Raw genomic sequence first — 14,300 nt, forward strand, 5'->3', positions numbered from 1 at the left:
CCTCAAAATACTGTATCATGGCGTAATTTCGCTCGGGATAAGTAAAGTATCTATCACCACCAAGCGGCTAACTCGTAGTTGTGTTTGCTTTGTGAAAAAATATGTACATTTTTAATAGTGACCGAATACATGTGTCCTTGTTAATTTAAAATAAAAAAGACGCTATTCTGTTTACAATTATAAGCACAAAGTCAAAAGAAAAGCGCTCTCATTCACCAAAACACAAAAGCGGAATGAGCGCCTCACTACGCATGCGCAGACGGAACGAGAGCCTCACTACGCATGCTCCGATTCACGAAACTGACCTACGTACGGGGGTGGTTTCGTGAATTTGCGTAAGTTGCGCAAAGTACGTACTTCACCTGTGTATAATTTACACTATAAATTCCATAAAATTGCCCCTATTTCTGTATGTGCAAAGAAAAGTATTTAAAAACTTACAATCTTCTGTCAGAAATGAAAGGAGAATAAAAAAAATATTAATTAGATCCAAGAGAAAGTTTCAGCAGGAGATTGATAAATGCTTCTGTTTGCTTTAAGTGGCATCAAGGACACAAAACAAAATCATGCACTAACATTAAATGTGGTTTTCATTATTTGTGTTTCTGATGATAATTAGGCTACATTTCATAATGCACAGAAGCCTTTAAGTACAAATGAACCATCGTGGTCCGTGTACCTTTGGTAATTCGTTTTTCACTTTAAATCCCAAAGTTGAAAAACAAGAAAACGGGTCATTTTTTGTTTTTTGTTTCAAAAACCAATACTGAAAAACGGGAAAACGGGGCGTTATTCGTGTTTCGTTTTAAGATCAAAAATCAAATAACAAATAAGCAGAAATTGAAAAACGGGTCGTATTTTAATTTTCCAAAATCAAAATTTTTCATCAGTTCAACCAGAAATAAAAAAGCGAGCGCGTGCACGTGCTGAGGTGCGTGTACACGCTTCATATAAAGTGTAAATCAGGTACAAGTGTTGAGAAGACGGAGCAAAAAGTCATAATAACATTACACCGCGTCCCCTGTTATATTACCGTAATACAGGCAATACCGTAATACAGGCTTATTTGTTATTTGATTTTCGTACATGTCACGGTGAAGCTATTACAACATCTAATGCTTCTTTTTAATCAGTGTTCTACCTATTATTTACCACATAACTTTTAGAAATATATTTGATTGTTGTTGCTCCTTGTTCACTGCAGAGTTAGTTCGTGCAATTTTATAAATTTTTGGATGTTTATTGGCCGAGAACAAGAAATATTGAATCGCCTCGGTTAAGGATTCGAATCTTCGTACTGAATCAGGAATCACGAGTCCGAGATCTCAATGAACCCGGATCCTATGAGTCCTCTGATTGGCACTGGCTCTGAGTGCACGGAAGATAAGTGATATTTGGATGCATTTTCATGCAGTAAATCAATCTCAATCAAGATGGCAGTACAAGTGACTCAAGTGAACCGAATCACATTACTGAGTGACTCAGACTAACCCGAGTCCATAAAATAAACCGAATTTACCACCACTGTGACATGTACGATTAGTTATGCCTGTATTACAGAACTGAGTCCTATACGGTAATAATAATAGTAATAGGATAAATAGTTCTTGTGTGAATAACAAAGGCAGGAAAAAGTACAGCAGACACAAAAGTCAGAACAGGGGACGCGGTGTAACGTTATTGTAACTTTTTGCTCCGTCTTCTCAACACTTGTACCTGATTAACACTTTATATGAAGCGTGTACACGCACCTCAGCACGTGCACGCGCTCGCTCTTTTATTTCTGGTTGAACTGATAAAAAATGTTGATTTTGGAAAATTAAAATACGACCCGTTTTTCAATTTCTGCTTATTTGTTATTGATTTTTGATCTTAAAACGAAACACGAATAACGCCCCGTTTTCCCGTTTTTCAGTATTGGTTTTTGAAACGAAAAACAAAAAACGACCCGTTTTCTTGTTTTTCAACTTTGGGATTTAAAGTGAAAAACGAATTACCAAAGGTACACGGACCCATCGTCTCGACTAAAGAACCATTGTGTTTAAGTGTGTGTGCAAATCAGGACAGTAATCAAGAACACTTATAATTTCAATATTTATACTTTATTTGTACTTGTAAATAAACACATACAAAAACTAAATACTCTTCGTGCAAAATAAGCAGCTTGAACACAAACATTTACTGCAACATGGTCGCTGTTCCACCCGCTCACAACCAACTTAGCTTATCAATGCTGTTAACAGATGATCATTTATCCAAACAACCATCCCTGGTGTCCTAGATGAGTTTGCCCCGGTATGGTTTCCTCTCATTTCGCGTCTGCTTCTCCAGCTTTCACTGCTTCGAAAGAATAATAAAGTGATGTTAGTGTGTTTGCTGCTACTCGACTGCATCTTTAACATAAACAATCCACCGACACTTTTTCTTCTTCTTTATGACGGTTCGGAACTAACGTTTTGGTGCATTAATGCCACCATCTGGACTGGAGTCTGGAACCAGTAGTTTGTGTAACTTTAGCCTATATACTTAAACTCTGTTCACTAACCCTGTATCCTTCAAAAAAGAAAAAAGAAACTTAAAACCAATTCCCCCTGACCCTTTTTGTAGGATGTCCTGTACATTCAGCCTAAGCCTATTTTCTCCTAGTTGCTGAATTAGTCTGTGTCTGTAGTGATGATACCAAGGACAGTGAAGAATGACATGTTCTACAGTCTCAGGACTATTGCAGTTTTCACATTTACCATCCTCATGCTTCTTAATTAATACCAGTGTGCTATTTAGCCCTGTGTGTCCAAATCTCATTCTTTAAAACAACTTTTCCTCTGCTTGTGTTCCTGCCCTTTATCCACCGTCACTGTGGCACATCGGTGACGTCACCTCGCTAAACACCACGTGACTGACAAAGACCAGAACTAGTAATGAATCACTAAACCGACACATCATTCATTTTAATGCGTATTATTATATTACTTATTTACATTTAAATGAAATAATTTATTGCAATTCCATATATAAAATAATCATTTGTACTCATCATTTATGACAGTTTTGATAATAAACGGAAATTTGGCCAAATTAAGCGTTTTCAGAATGTTGTGTTGTTGCTGCGCCATCATGTGGATCTTTGCTGAGGTAACTTGTCCAGTTGCTGACTTGGATTAGCTCATAAGAGTAAATAAACATTAAACAATGTGGCAGCACCACAATAGCGTCTGTACAGGAGCTCAAATACTAAAGAAAATTAAATTTAATGTTGTGTTTTGTGAGGCCTTGAACAACTGCTATCAAAGGTGGGGGTTCAACTCCTCACTTGGGTGATTTCTTTTTTAAGATTGTTATGATAAATCATTCTCAGCTGAGAGGCACTTGATGTACCAGGTCAGAATGTACTGAAAAGAATGAAGGGAATCAGATAAAGTTGATAAGTCGGCATTAGATTAGAGAAAGTCCGTCTAAGATGTAAACAAGAGCAGTCAAGCCACGGAATAAGAGCCTCACTACGCATGCTCCGTAGGCTTGCGTAGGGTGCGCAAAGTGCGTAAGGTGCTTTACGTACATATAGTTTACACTATTATTTCTATAAAATTGCCCCAATTTCTGTATGTGCAAAGCAACGTATGCAAAAACTTACAATGTTCCAATGCCTACCAACGTACTGATGTAACAACAGAGTAAATATGAGTGAGATTTACATTCTATTCTACTGTACCTGGCCAAAAGAAAGTCTGGCTGTGTTGAGTGAGTTAGCTACAATGGCTTCCTAACATTATTTAAACTCTTGTTTTTAAATCTAGTTTTGTTTGTGTAATTTTTGTATGATCAAATTGTTACTAATTTCTTTGTGTCATACCTCTTTTATACCAGGCATGTTTTATTTTAATAAAAAAGCTCAGTATACAAAAAAAGTCAATGCTTCCATTTATTTAACTGTATAATTTATTTACAGTAAACATGGAGTGTCTGTTAATTAAAGAATGTATGTGATAGCTTTCACACTTTATTAAGACTCATCCATTGTGTGTATAAGATTTTCGGTTCGGTAGGAAATATAATTGCACCATGCTTTATTTGTGTGGTACTAAGGATTTCATTGAGAGGTTCTTCTGTGAACAAACAGCAGTGTTATGAAACAGCCCAGAAAAGCTGTGGATCCTCACCAGTCACTTGCACGTCCTCAAAAGCAAACTGCACCATTCAGAAAAAATATATGCATTTAAATATGGTACCATTTTTATTCCTTTTTTTTCTTCTTTTTCCTCTTTTCTTTTTTTGTAACAAAAACAATATACTGAATTCTATGTATGGCTTAGTGACATCTTAAAAGTAGGTGGAAGGTTAGTGGAAGGTTAATGTTAAGTGTGTCATATGTAAGCTTTTTTCACAGTTCACTGAATGACACAGTCACACCAAAGTCCTCCTTATAGATGTCCCAAGTCTTGGATTTATGTGGGTTGTCCAGTTCCTCCCTCGAGAGGTACAGCCTGCATTGAGATTAGAACATAGTTAGTGTGATGGGAAAAAAATAGCTTTTAACAACTTAGTGATGTTTAGCAACTTGGAATACAGTCTGAACTTTATGTATTTATGTATATTAATAATACAGTACACATTGTCTGCTGTAGCAGGTTGACGAGACAAATCCAAACAAAGAACAAAGTAAAAAATAAAACAATATGGTTAAAAAAACAATATAACAATGCAAAAAGCAACATTATCCTAGGTTTTAATTTATGTGCCATATAGGAAAAGTCTTAGTTTGGACAGGAGATTGTCTGGCAACCAGGGACATAAAGACACTGGTATTACTACTAACATCCACTTCACAAAATACCAGAAAGAAAAAAGCAGGAACTGAAAGTGTGACATTATGGTGCACGTAGTTTTAAGATGTATCTTTAACTTTGTGGTTTGGCCGCTAGTCAGTGGTATTTTGCCAAGTCCAAAAAAAACCCTGTACCCCAGCACCAAAATGTCAGGTAGCATGGCAGACTTTGATTGTGGACAGAGTCACCTGGTGTTTTTGGATAATATCTGACCATTCAGGCACATTTATTTTCAGCATAAGGGGATTGTTTCCTTGCAGACAATGGCAAGAGACCACTGGTCCATAAACCTTTTAATGGATACAATCAAAATGGGTTTAATTATATGGGCACAAATAAATCATCAACTATTGGCAATAATAATTAATAATAAGGAATTCGGAGACTAGACCACAAAGTCAATGATGTTATATCACTTTGTACACAAAATTTGAAAAAAGAATGGCATAAGATGCTGGACTACTGGTGTGAAGGCCTCAGTTTGAACCTTGACGAAGACCCTTTAATCTCTAGTTTCAAGCAGAGTAAATTGTCTCTGAGCTATCGGCTTTGTCCCAGTAAAATAACTGGGAAAGCTTTAGATTAAATTGTCCTTTTTTAGTAATGCTGTTTGGACTGGATTTTGCTTTGTATGGGAAACCCTTACCCTAAAACTCTTACCTGTTATTCTCTATAAATGAAGTATTAAACCAGAAATAGAAAGGACAGTCCTCATATCCCTTCGGAAGACCCTGAGTTTAGAGAAAAACAAAACATTATTGTAAATCCAAAACAAGGATTCATTAATCTGATAGGAAAATCATAACTGAGTTTAGTGACTTACAGCGCTAGAGTCAAACATGACCTTCACATCTCCTGAAACCACCGGTCCTTCCTGTAAACTGATCACCACTGCATTGTTTCCAGTGTCTGGGAATAGCTGTATAGTGATATATAATTTAAAATAATTACAGAAAAATTAAATACTGCTTTTAAAATACATTTACAACCAATATCCAAACTTAAAGCAATGGCAAAAATGAATGATCCATTTATTTTTACTTTTAAACTTTAAAAAAAAGTTCATATTATCTAACAAAAATGACAATATGTATTTTCTTAAATGTGTATCTTTACACTTGTCATATTTAAATAACCTTCAAACTGGACGGTGTCACTGGCTGGCAGCTCAATATCCTCATTTAGTACATGGTAGAAATCCATATAAACTTGTACTATTCACTTATATTAATTGGTATTAGTATAATTATTACTATCCCAGGCTAAATTAGCATTGTCTTTATAACAGTCTTCAAAAGTTTCCTTACTGCACAGTTCTCCTGTTTGGCACAGTTGCACTGAAACACCAGCTGGTTCTTCACTATGATCCGAACTTTCAGATCACTGCCATTACCCTTCCCAACACCTAAAGAAAACACAACATGATACAAAATTAGATACTTACCGAATTATTGTACTCTAAATCAAATGTAATTTGTTCATAGTTTCAATGTATTTCATAGCTAGAGCATTACATTTTATATATTGTTATCCTCTTTGTATGTTAATGTTTGTTTTAATTTTACTAATTAATCAAACTACTACTTTCCAGTCAAACCCAGTGTATCTACAAAAAGTTCCAGGAAGATTCATCTTTCCTCACACAAAATTAGCAGTTATCTAGCCATGGTTATCACTGTATATTCTAAATGTTTAGCTACTATTAAATGATCGTTTTCATTAATTAAAAGTATCTGCTTTATCATACCACCACCAGTAGATAAGGTGGTAACATTTGCTAAGAATGGAATAATGTAAATAAAGACTTTAATATTCCACTTAGATGTAACTGTTATTAATGCAAGTCAATGTGCTAATAGTTAGCTAGCTGGCTTGCTTATACACAGTGAATCAGAATACTAACAGCATATTGGTAGAGCTCTAATTTGACATTTTTATTATATAACATATAAATATTATTTATTACACCAGAGTGTCATTTAGGATGTAGCCAAAATGGTGTATTTCTTACTGTATTTTTTGCAAACCCACTCGTATTAAATCCCAATTGTATCTACTCTATTGTGGGATGATATGGAGATGTATTCAAATGAGATATTCATGGATCTTTATAGATCCTCATATTTTAATACAGGTAAATATGTAGAGCTTTTTCAAGTAATGTAACAGTTTTGGAGGGTTAATTCTGTTTTGTTAAATTATGTATTAAAATATGGTTTTAAATCATACTTTCATCACATATTGTTTTAATACAATTAATTGAGAGCAATTCACTGCTAATTAAGCTTAACGTGTGTCAATAGAACAGGACTGGCACAACATGAGGATCTATTACAGCTAAGATTCACTTTATTCTTTTATTATATACAACACAAAATAAATTAACTTAAATGAGGACTAATAAAGGTGTATACAATCAATTACGTAAAATAAATTAAAGTCAAAAATTGAGATCCCTTATAAAAAGGGTTTGATGTGTTTGGGGGTCACAATTCCATATTAATGCCAATGGTTTTGAAAAAGTTGTCCACATACTTTTGGCCATGTGTTCTATTTAGTACATACCTGCAATCGAGTGAATGCGCAGACTTTTGATCTTCAGGGTCTTTGGTGGGGGAGGCTGTCGATTGTATGTGTTCTTCATGATCTCATAGTATCCAACATATCTGCTCTGCAGTTAAAAAATACCACTATTTATATTTACTCCATTGTAAAAAAAAAAAAAAAAAAAAAAAAAAGGTTAGCTTGGATACAGGTTTCAGCCTAAAATAACCTACCTGAGATGGAGTTTCCACACCCTGAAATTTCGAGCTCATGCTTGTATCTGTACGGCGCTCGCCAAAGTAGTCCAGACTATCCTGCCAACACAAGACAATGTAAAGAAAAATGTAAAGGCATGAAAAACAGTTTAGAAGCTGATTGTATAGGTGCATTTTACAGAAGTGTGGTACCTGTGCACTCTCAAACTGATCGTTGTCAATCAGCCACGTGCACACCATCGTCCCTGTACGTCCTGCACAACAGAAACAAGGACTTTACATCAGGTAGTAGGCTATTTATTGCACGCAAAGAGCCCTAAAATGTACCTTTTCCCCCTTTACAATGGATAGCAATGATGTTGCGTGAGTCAGCAGCCATCCAGTCTCGTACACTAGCAGTGTATCTTAGCATGTCCCTGAAAACAAGATAGCACAAAGTGTTAGTATTCAACCAGAACTCTTGAGATTTTCACTAGCATTAAATGTTAGCAAATGCGTTTTTTCTTTGATTTTAACCCATTTAAATATGTCCACTTTTACCTATTAATTCCCTAACCTGGGACAAATATGTGGCTCCAGTAAGTCACATAAAGCCAGCCACCATAGCTTAGCTCATAGCATCACAACTGCTGCTCATGTGTAAAATAAATAAATAAATAAAAATAATGCATATTAATAATATGAAGTTAACTTTGGTCCTATAGCGGATGTGTACCTTTCACCAAGATTGTTCAAATTAAAAGCTATTATGTGTAAATTTAAAGTAAAGATCTGCTCTGATTGAATACCAGTGGTTGAATACCAGTTTAAATACCATCAATACTTACTCTAATGATGGTACATTATGGTCACCAATCATCACACGCTCCACTCTATAATGAAATAATTTTGGATCGTAGCCTTTCTCACCTACAAAAAAAACCATTTAATTAACAGAACTTATTAACACGCATTAATGAGAGATATGCACAGCAAAGCAATAGAACTGACTTACTGCAGAGATTGTAAACTCGGTAGTGATCGGGATGTTTTGTGTCCAGAAATCTGGCAACTTCCTAAGAAAATGTAGTGGTTTAATAGTTTTAATCATGTAGTTGGTAAATTTGCATTTTTTTTAATCAATAAAACTTAATTAAAATTAATAATTTTTGGATCACACCAAATGATTGTTTTAACATGGCTTGTTAGAACGCATTTAACACATCTACTACATAACAATTAAAAGTATTACATTGTGCAGCCGTTATATCAAATGATTTGTATTATTTTTATTCATTATTTTACCTACCTTGATAGGATTCCTGTAGAGAGCCTGTTTCCCAGATGAGGGGAACGACATGGCAATAATTCTGTCTAAAAAGCAAAAAGGAAACATTCGTAAACATTACAATACAATTACTAAAACATAATTAATTGCACATAAACACCTATATGTACACATTGTAAGACTATAGGTATGTTTACATCCCTCCTAATTATTGAGCCCGGGTGTTCTCCATTGCTAACAGGTGTATAAAATAAATGATATTAAATAAATTACTATTGTAAAAAGCCTCTCCAGAGGTATGGATGCTGAAAGAGTCACAACAGTCTAAAATTTTTATTGGATGTGTGTAACATTCTAGACCTCAGATAGCACTGCATGAGACACAGTAATAGTCATTCATTTACTCAGAGACGTATTATGAGACACTATAATCACTAAATTATAGTAAAACAAATAAAATAAATAATAAACCAAATCTAAATAACAGATATACCTGTGACATAAGTCAGGTCTAAATCAAAACCATCCTTCTGGTACCGCCGTTTATTCTCTGATACCTGGAAAATTCCGAAATGTAGAAGTGATGACACACTGAACAGTAATCAATAAGTGTACGGCAGCATGAAGGCAAGAATAAAAAAAATGTCTACCACTTCATATCCTCACCATTCTTCGTGTAACCTTCTCCAGCTCTTTCTTCTGAGATGCCAGGCGGAAGATACGCACCAGGATAATTATACGCAACGCCCTCAGGAAGGTCACTACCCTGTTAAAACAAAGAGGTTAAAATAGAGGTACCAGGTTTCATATAAACGACTGTGTCATATGTCGACACTCCATAACCCCAAAACTCCATATAGAAGCTATCATTATTACATCATCAGGTGTTCAAATACTTTTGGCCTTGGAGTAAATGCTATCAAAACATGTAATATATTAAAAATAAATTACACTGCACCTGGGGAAAAGACTCGCTCCGGAGAGATCAGAAAATGTATAGATCATTGTGACCACAAGAGTGATGACCACAATGCACGCATCCATGATGTTCAGCTTGGACCTGAAGTACACGTTAAATCTGAAACATGAACAAGAGTGGATCTGTAAACACAGCACCTTAAATTTTCTATTATATCAAAGTAAAACATTGAATTAAGAAGAAAAAAACAAGCTTAAACTGAAACTTGGTGAACCCTGTGCTAGCACTATATAACTGTCAATTTTTTTGCATTAGTCATCATGGTCAGGCAGGAAACTGTTTCCACACTTTCGAATATAAAATACTGTACATTTAGACTGAGCACATCAAAATGCGATTGGTAGACGAGTAACTCATTTTGCATGGTTGATTTGTATATAGTGCCTTTAAACTGGTAATTCTTAACCAGCGATTTGTGAAATAATAACTAGTTTAATGTTTTACTCGCTTGGAAAATAATAAAAAACTTACATCAGTACCAATTGTGTTGTTAGTAGTGACTGAATATACACAAAATGCAATAAGACATGGTCTGCTAATATTTGCCAATATTAAGGTCAATATTTGGTGGAATAACCCCAATTTATCTTTCATATTGCTGTTGGGTGATTCTATGCTGCCAGAATTCAAGTAGCTCAGCTCTGTTTGATGTTAAGGAGTCCTGTGGTACATTAGATTGTCCAATAGTGCATCCTGGTGCCATCTCTTGCATAGCTGTCTACTTGATCTAGGAGAAAACACGATTCATCTGACTGATCAACCTTCTTCCATTGCTCTAACGTCCAGTTCCGATTGCCTGGGTGCCCAATGTGCTTTTGACAGTAGACAGGAGTTAGCATGGCACTTTTTGCCCTGCCTGCCCAGCCTACACAGAACCATACACAGAAAGGTTTGATGCACTGTATGTTGAGACACATTTACCTCATCACCAGTAAATGAAATTATCTGCAATTTGAGCCACATTAGCTCCTCTATTGGTCTGTACCTCAATTACATCAATGAGTCTTGGCCACCCAAAAACATGATGGCAGTTTTTGGCTTGTCCCTCATCACTTTCAATTACTTGCAGTGAGGTAAGTTGCTTTAGATAAAAGCGTCTGCTATAAATGCCAAAAATCTATCTATCTATCTATCTATCTATCTATCTATCTATCTATCTATCTATCTATCTATCTATCTATCTATCTATCTATACACACACACAATCAATAATTTCTATCTATCTATCTATCTATCTATCATCTATCTATCTATCTATCTATCTATCTATCTATCTATCTATCTATCTATCTATCTATCTATCTATCTATACACACACACAATCAATAATTTCTATCTATCTATCTATCTATCTATCATCTATCTATCTATCTATCTATCTATCTATCTATCTATCTATCTATCTATCTATCTATCTATCTATCTATCTATCTATCTATCTAAAATCCTTTATTCTGTACTTGAACACTGACACACTTGCAGACAGTGTTATTTCTTTTACTTACCCTTCAACATAAATCCGGAGCAACACATCAATAAGGAAGAAGAAGGAGATGGCTAATGAAACAGCTTCCAGAGAAGACCCCACCTGTTCATGGATTCCAGGTATCAAGTCGACAATGACCAGCACAATGTCCACTATGATGAGTACAAGGCCAAACACACTGGAAAAAACAATGTAACTTATACACTTACGGATACAAATACGGATAAACTATGAATGTTTAATGTTAATTATGAGTGAATGACAGCAGAAATCCAGTTTTATTGTATGTTTATTTTTGTTTTTTTAGGAGTAACCCATTTTACTGGGCAGTTTGTGCTTAAAGTCTAATGATAAATTGATGATGAGTCGAAAAATCATGGGACAAAGTTCAACACATTTTAAATTTAATCTATATTTTTGGCTGATTTAATCAGCACCAAAGGTTCGCAGTGAAAAAAATTGCTGAGACTTCTATTAAAATAAATTTAATTTTATGTAAGACCTACAAACAGCAGGATTTTAAGACTCACCGAAAGCCAAAAGACATCACAAATGGGGCTATCCTCTTCCTAATACGACTGCAACACAGAGAAAACAGTGATCAATAAAAAATAATTATTGTATGTACATTTACTCTATTAATTCTAGGTTGCTTAAAGGCGGTATAGGTCCTTACTAATACATCGTGTCCGGGTCTGTACTTTGCTCTTTGCCATCATCAATCTCAACTTGAGCTTCGTCCATCACTGTGTTTCTAACCAAATAAAGAAAAACACAAAAACAGAGCTTGTTAAGGAAAAAAACATTATTTAACCTCCTACAGATGGACCAGTGCTGAGAACCATGAAGTGTAAAGATTTCCAGTGAAAAGTGCCTGTAACGAATTCAATTCATTGAAAGTCCCCACCCAATCACTCACTAAAATAATTATTATGGCTATTATTATACTGGCAATCATGCATATAATCTTTAAATGTCAGAGCAAAACCAATAATATATATATATATATACAGTATATATATATATATATATATATATATATACAATCCATATTGTGCAGCCCTATTTTTTGTCTGTGTGCAGATTAAAATGTTGATTTGTGCTTCCTGATCGGATTTAACACATATATTTGCAAGAAAAAGTTTCTGCATTTTTATTTTCACGAAATGTAGTCTGATCGTAATCATAGTAATAAAAAAACACATGTTTATGTTTAATTTCGTAAAACAGTGTTAACCCTTGTTAACCCTTAACCTTGTTAACCACAAGTGCTTTCCAATAAATAATCAGTCCTCGCCAGCAGCAGTCATCACACTAATTGAGCAGCTTTTAGAAACAGGTAGAAAGCCAAAATGATTTTACCTGGAATAAGTTCAAAACATTCATATGAATACGACATATCTAGTGATCTTTTTAAATACAAAATCTAGTTCTATTAATATGACAAATAAAAGACACATTTTCTTGCAAATGTAACAGCATAATCTGGTGCTGAAAGGATTCAGATTTGAAAGTGTGATGTAGTGGATTGGGTTTATGATAGAGAATGTGCATAGTAAAGATTAAAGGTCAGGTGTTGGTTAGGTTTAAGTCATTTGACTGGATACTCACTCACCCATTAACTTCTTTGGAATCCAACCCGGGCTTAAAATGAACTGATGTCATTTTTAAGAGATTTTTTATTGCACTTGTCCTGTTCTGTTCTGTTCCATGAGAAGGGAAGTAACAGTTACCAAAAAACATTTTTTAGTTAGATACCAGCTGTTTTCTGTTGGATTTCATACATTTTAAGAAGTGGGAGAAGAAAAGTTTCAGTAATCATAATTCCAGCAGCATAAGGAGGATAAGTCTTGTTGGGTTGTTGTCTAATACTGTATTAGAAATAAAACTTGTAATGCCAAAGCTTAGAAATGCATTATTTATTCTTTAAAATCAGTTACAAAATGTGTATATTCTGTGTCATTCAAATAAATAATGCAACTATATTTCTTAACAGTTTTACTACTAGTTTTTGCAACCACATAAAGTTGCTGCCCCCCCATCAGGATACAGATTACCTCACTGAATCTGTATCATGATGGGTAGGGGGACATCAACTTTATGTGGTTGCAAAAACTAGGAGTAAAACTGTTAAAATATATAGTTTTCTCTTGCACTGAAGTAAAATAATGCAATTATAGTATAATTTTTTTCTGGCATTCTCTAGCCTTTTAATTTGACAAAACATAACCAACTGTAACTTTCACCTTTAACAAAATACAAATATTACCTTAAAACTTTTCCAAAGCAGCCAGTTTCTTATTGCTTTGTCAATATTTCTACAAGACTGTTTTCTAGTAAACATGCATGACTCCTCTACACAATGTAATAATCCCTCTGGCCTGTTCCAAAAGCAAGTAACAAGCTAACAATTAACCAATCCAGCAAGCAAATATTAAGTAAGACAGCTGTGAATGTCAGATTACTGTTTTAGTACAACATGGAAACCAGTAAAGTTTAACTCTAGACTCAACCCAACGACACAAAACAAACAGATTCGAACTAGAGCGCATCCGCGGAAGGTTACATTGAGATAGCCTTACTCCGTTTGGACTCCGGTCCGTTCTCTTCGTTTTCACTTCCCAAAAAAGTCAAACTTAGCAGTTAGTTCCAAAGTTGCAGAACTGTGTCCTACCGTTTGTTTTTTGCTGATCTTCCTTTCACTGTGTGACTGTCCCGTGACCAGGAAAAGTGGTCCAAAGGTTTTCCTTCCTCCTTTCACGTTTATTCCCCAGATCCACACATTCATCCGCTCAGATCCATACATTCGTTCACATTCATCCGCTCATAGATTGCGCAAACACAGCGGAATGACACTTCCTCAGGAGAAAAGTTAGAGCCCAGTCTGATCCTCCCCCAAACACTACAGGCCCGTTAACTCAAACCAGAAGTCACTTCTGTCCCATCTACTTCACATCTGCTCCCTACCGTCCCTTCACATAGCAAA

At 35.1% G+C, this 14,300-nt stretch overlaps 1 protein-coding gene across 2 annotated transcripts; it reads right to left on the minus strand.

Annotated features, from left to right (window-relative positions):
- Positions 1 to 3,964: 3,964 nt before the first annotated feature.
- On the minus strand, positions 3,965 to 14,091 carry tpte (transmembrane phosphatase with tensin homology). 2 transcript variants are annotated; one of them, XM_063013951.1, is made up of 19 exons: positions 13,989 to 14,091; positions 12,930 to 13,017; positions 11,991 to 12,068; positions 11,845 to 11,892; positions 11,334 to 11,492; positions 9,808 to 9,927; positions 9,516 to 9,615; positions 9,343 to 9,406; positions 8,871 to 8,935; positions 8,577 to 8,637; positions 8,410 to 8,491; positions 7,910 to 7,998; positions 7,775 to 7,836; positions 7,601 to 7,681; positions 7,389 to 7,494; positions 6,131 to 6,228; positions 5,647 to 5,742; positions 5,484 to 5,554; positions 3,965 to 4,481 (listed from the first exon to the last, which is right to left on the minus strand). In XM_063013951.1, the coding sequence occupies exons 2-19, from the start codon at positions 12,977 to 12,979 to the stop codon at positions 4,379 to 4,381; spliced, it is 1,533 nt and encodes a 510-aa protein (XP_062870021.1). In that variant the 5' UTR covers positions 12,980 to 13,017; positions 13,989 to 14,091; the 3' UTR covers positions 3,965 to 4,378. The 2 variants fall into 2 exon arrangements, with proteins under 2 accessions (XP_062870021.1, XP_062870022.1); XM_063013952.1 differs by lacking the exon at positions 12,930 to 13,017.
- Positions 14,092 to 14,300: the final 209 nt, after the last annotated feature.

The sequence above is a fragment of the Trichomycterus rosablanca genome, chromosome 18 (genome assembly GCF_030014385.1).
Source record: "Trichomycterus rosablanca isolate fTriRos1 chromosome 18, fTriRos1.hap1, whole genome shotgun sequence".
NCBI lineage: Eukaryota > Metazoa > Chordata > Actinopteri > Siluriformes > Trichomycteridae > Trichomycterus > Trichomycterus rosablanca.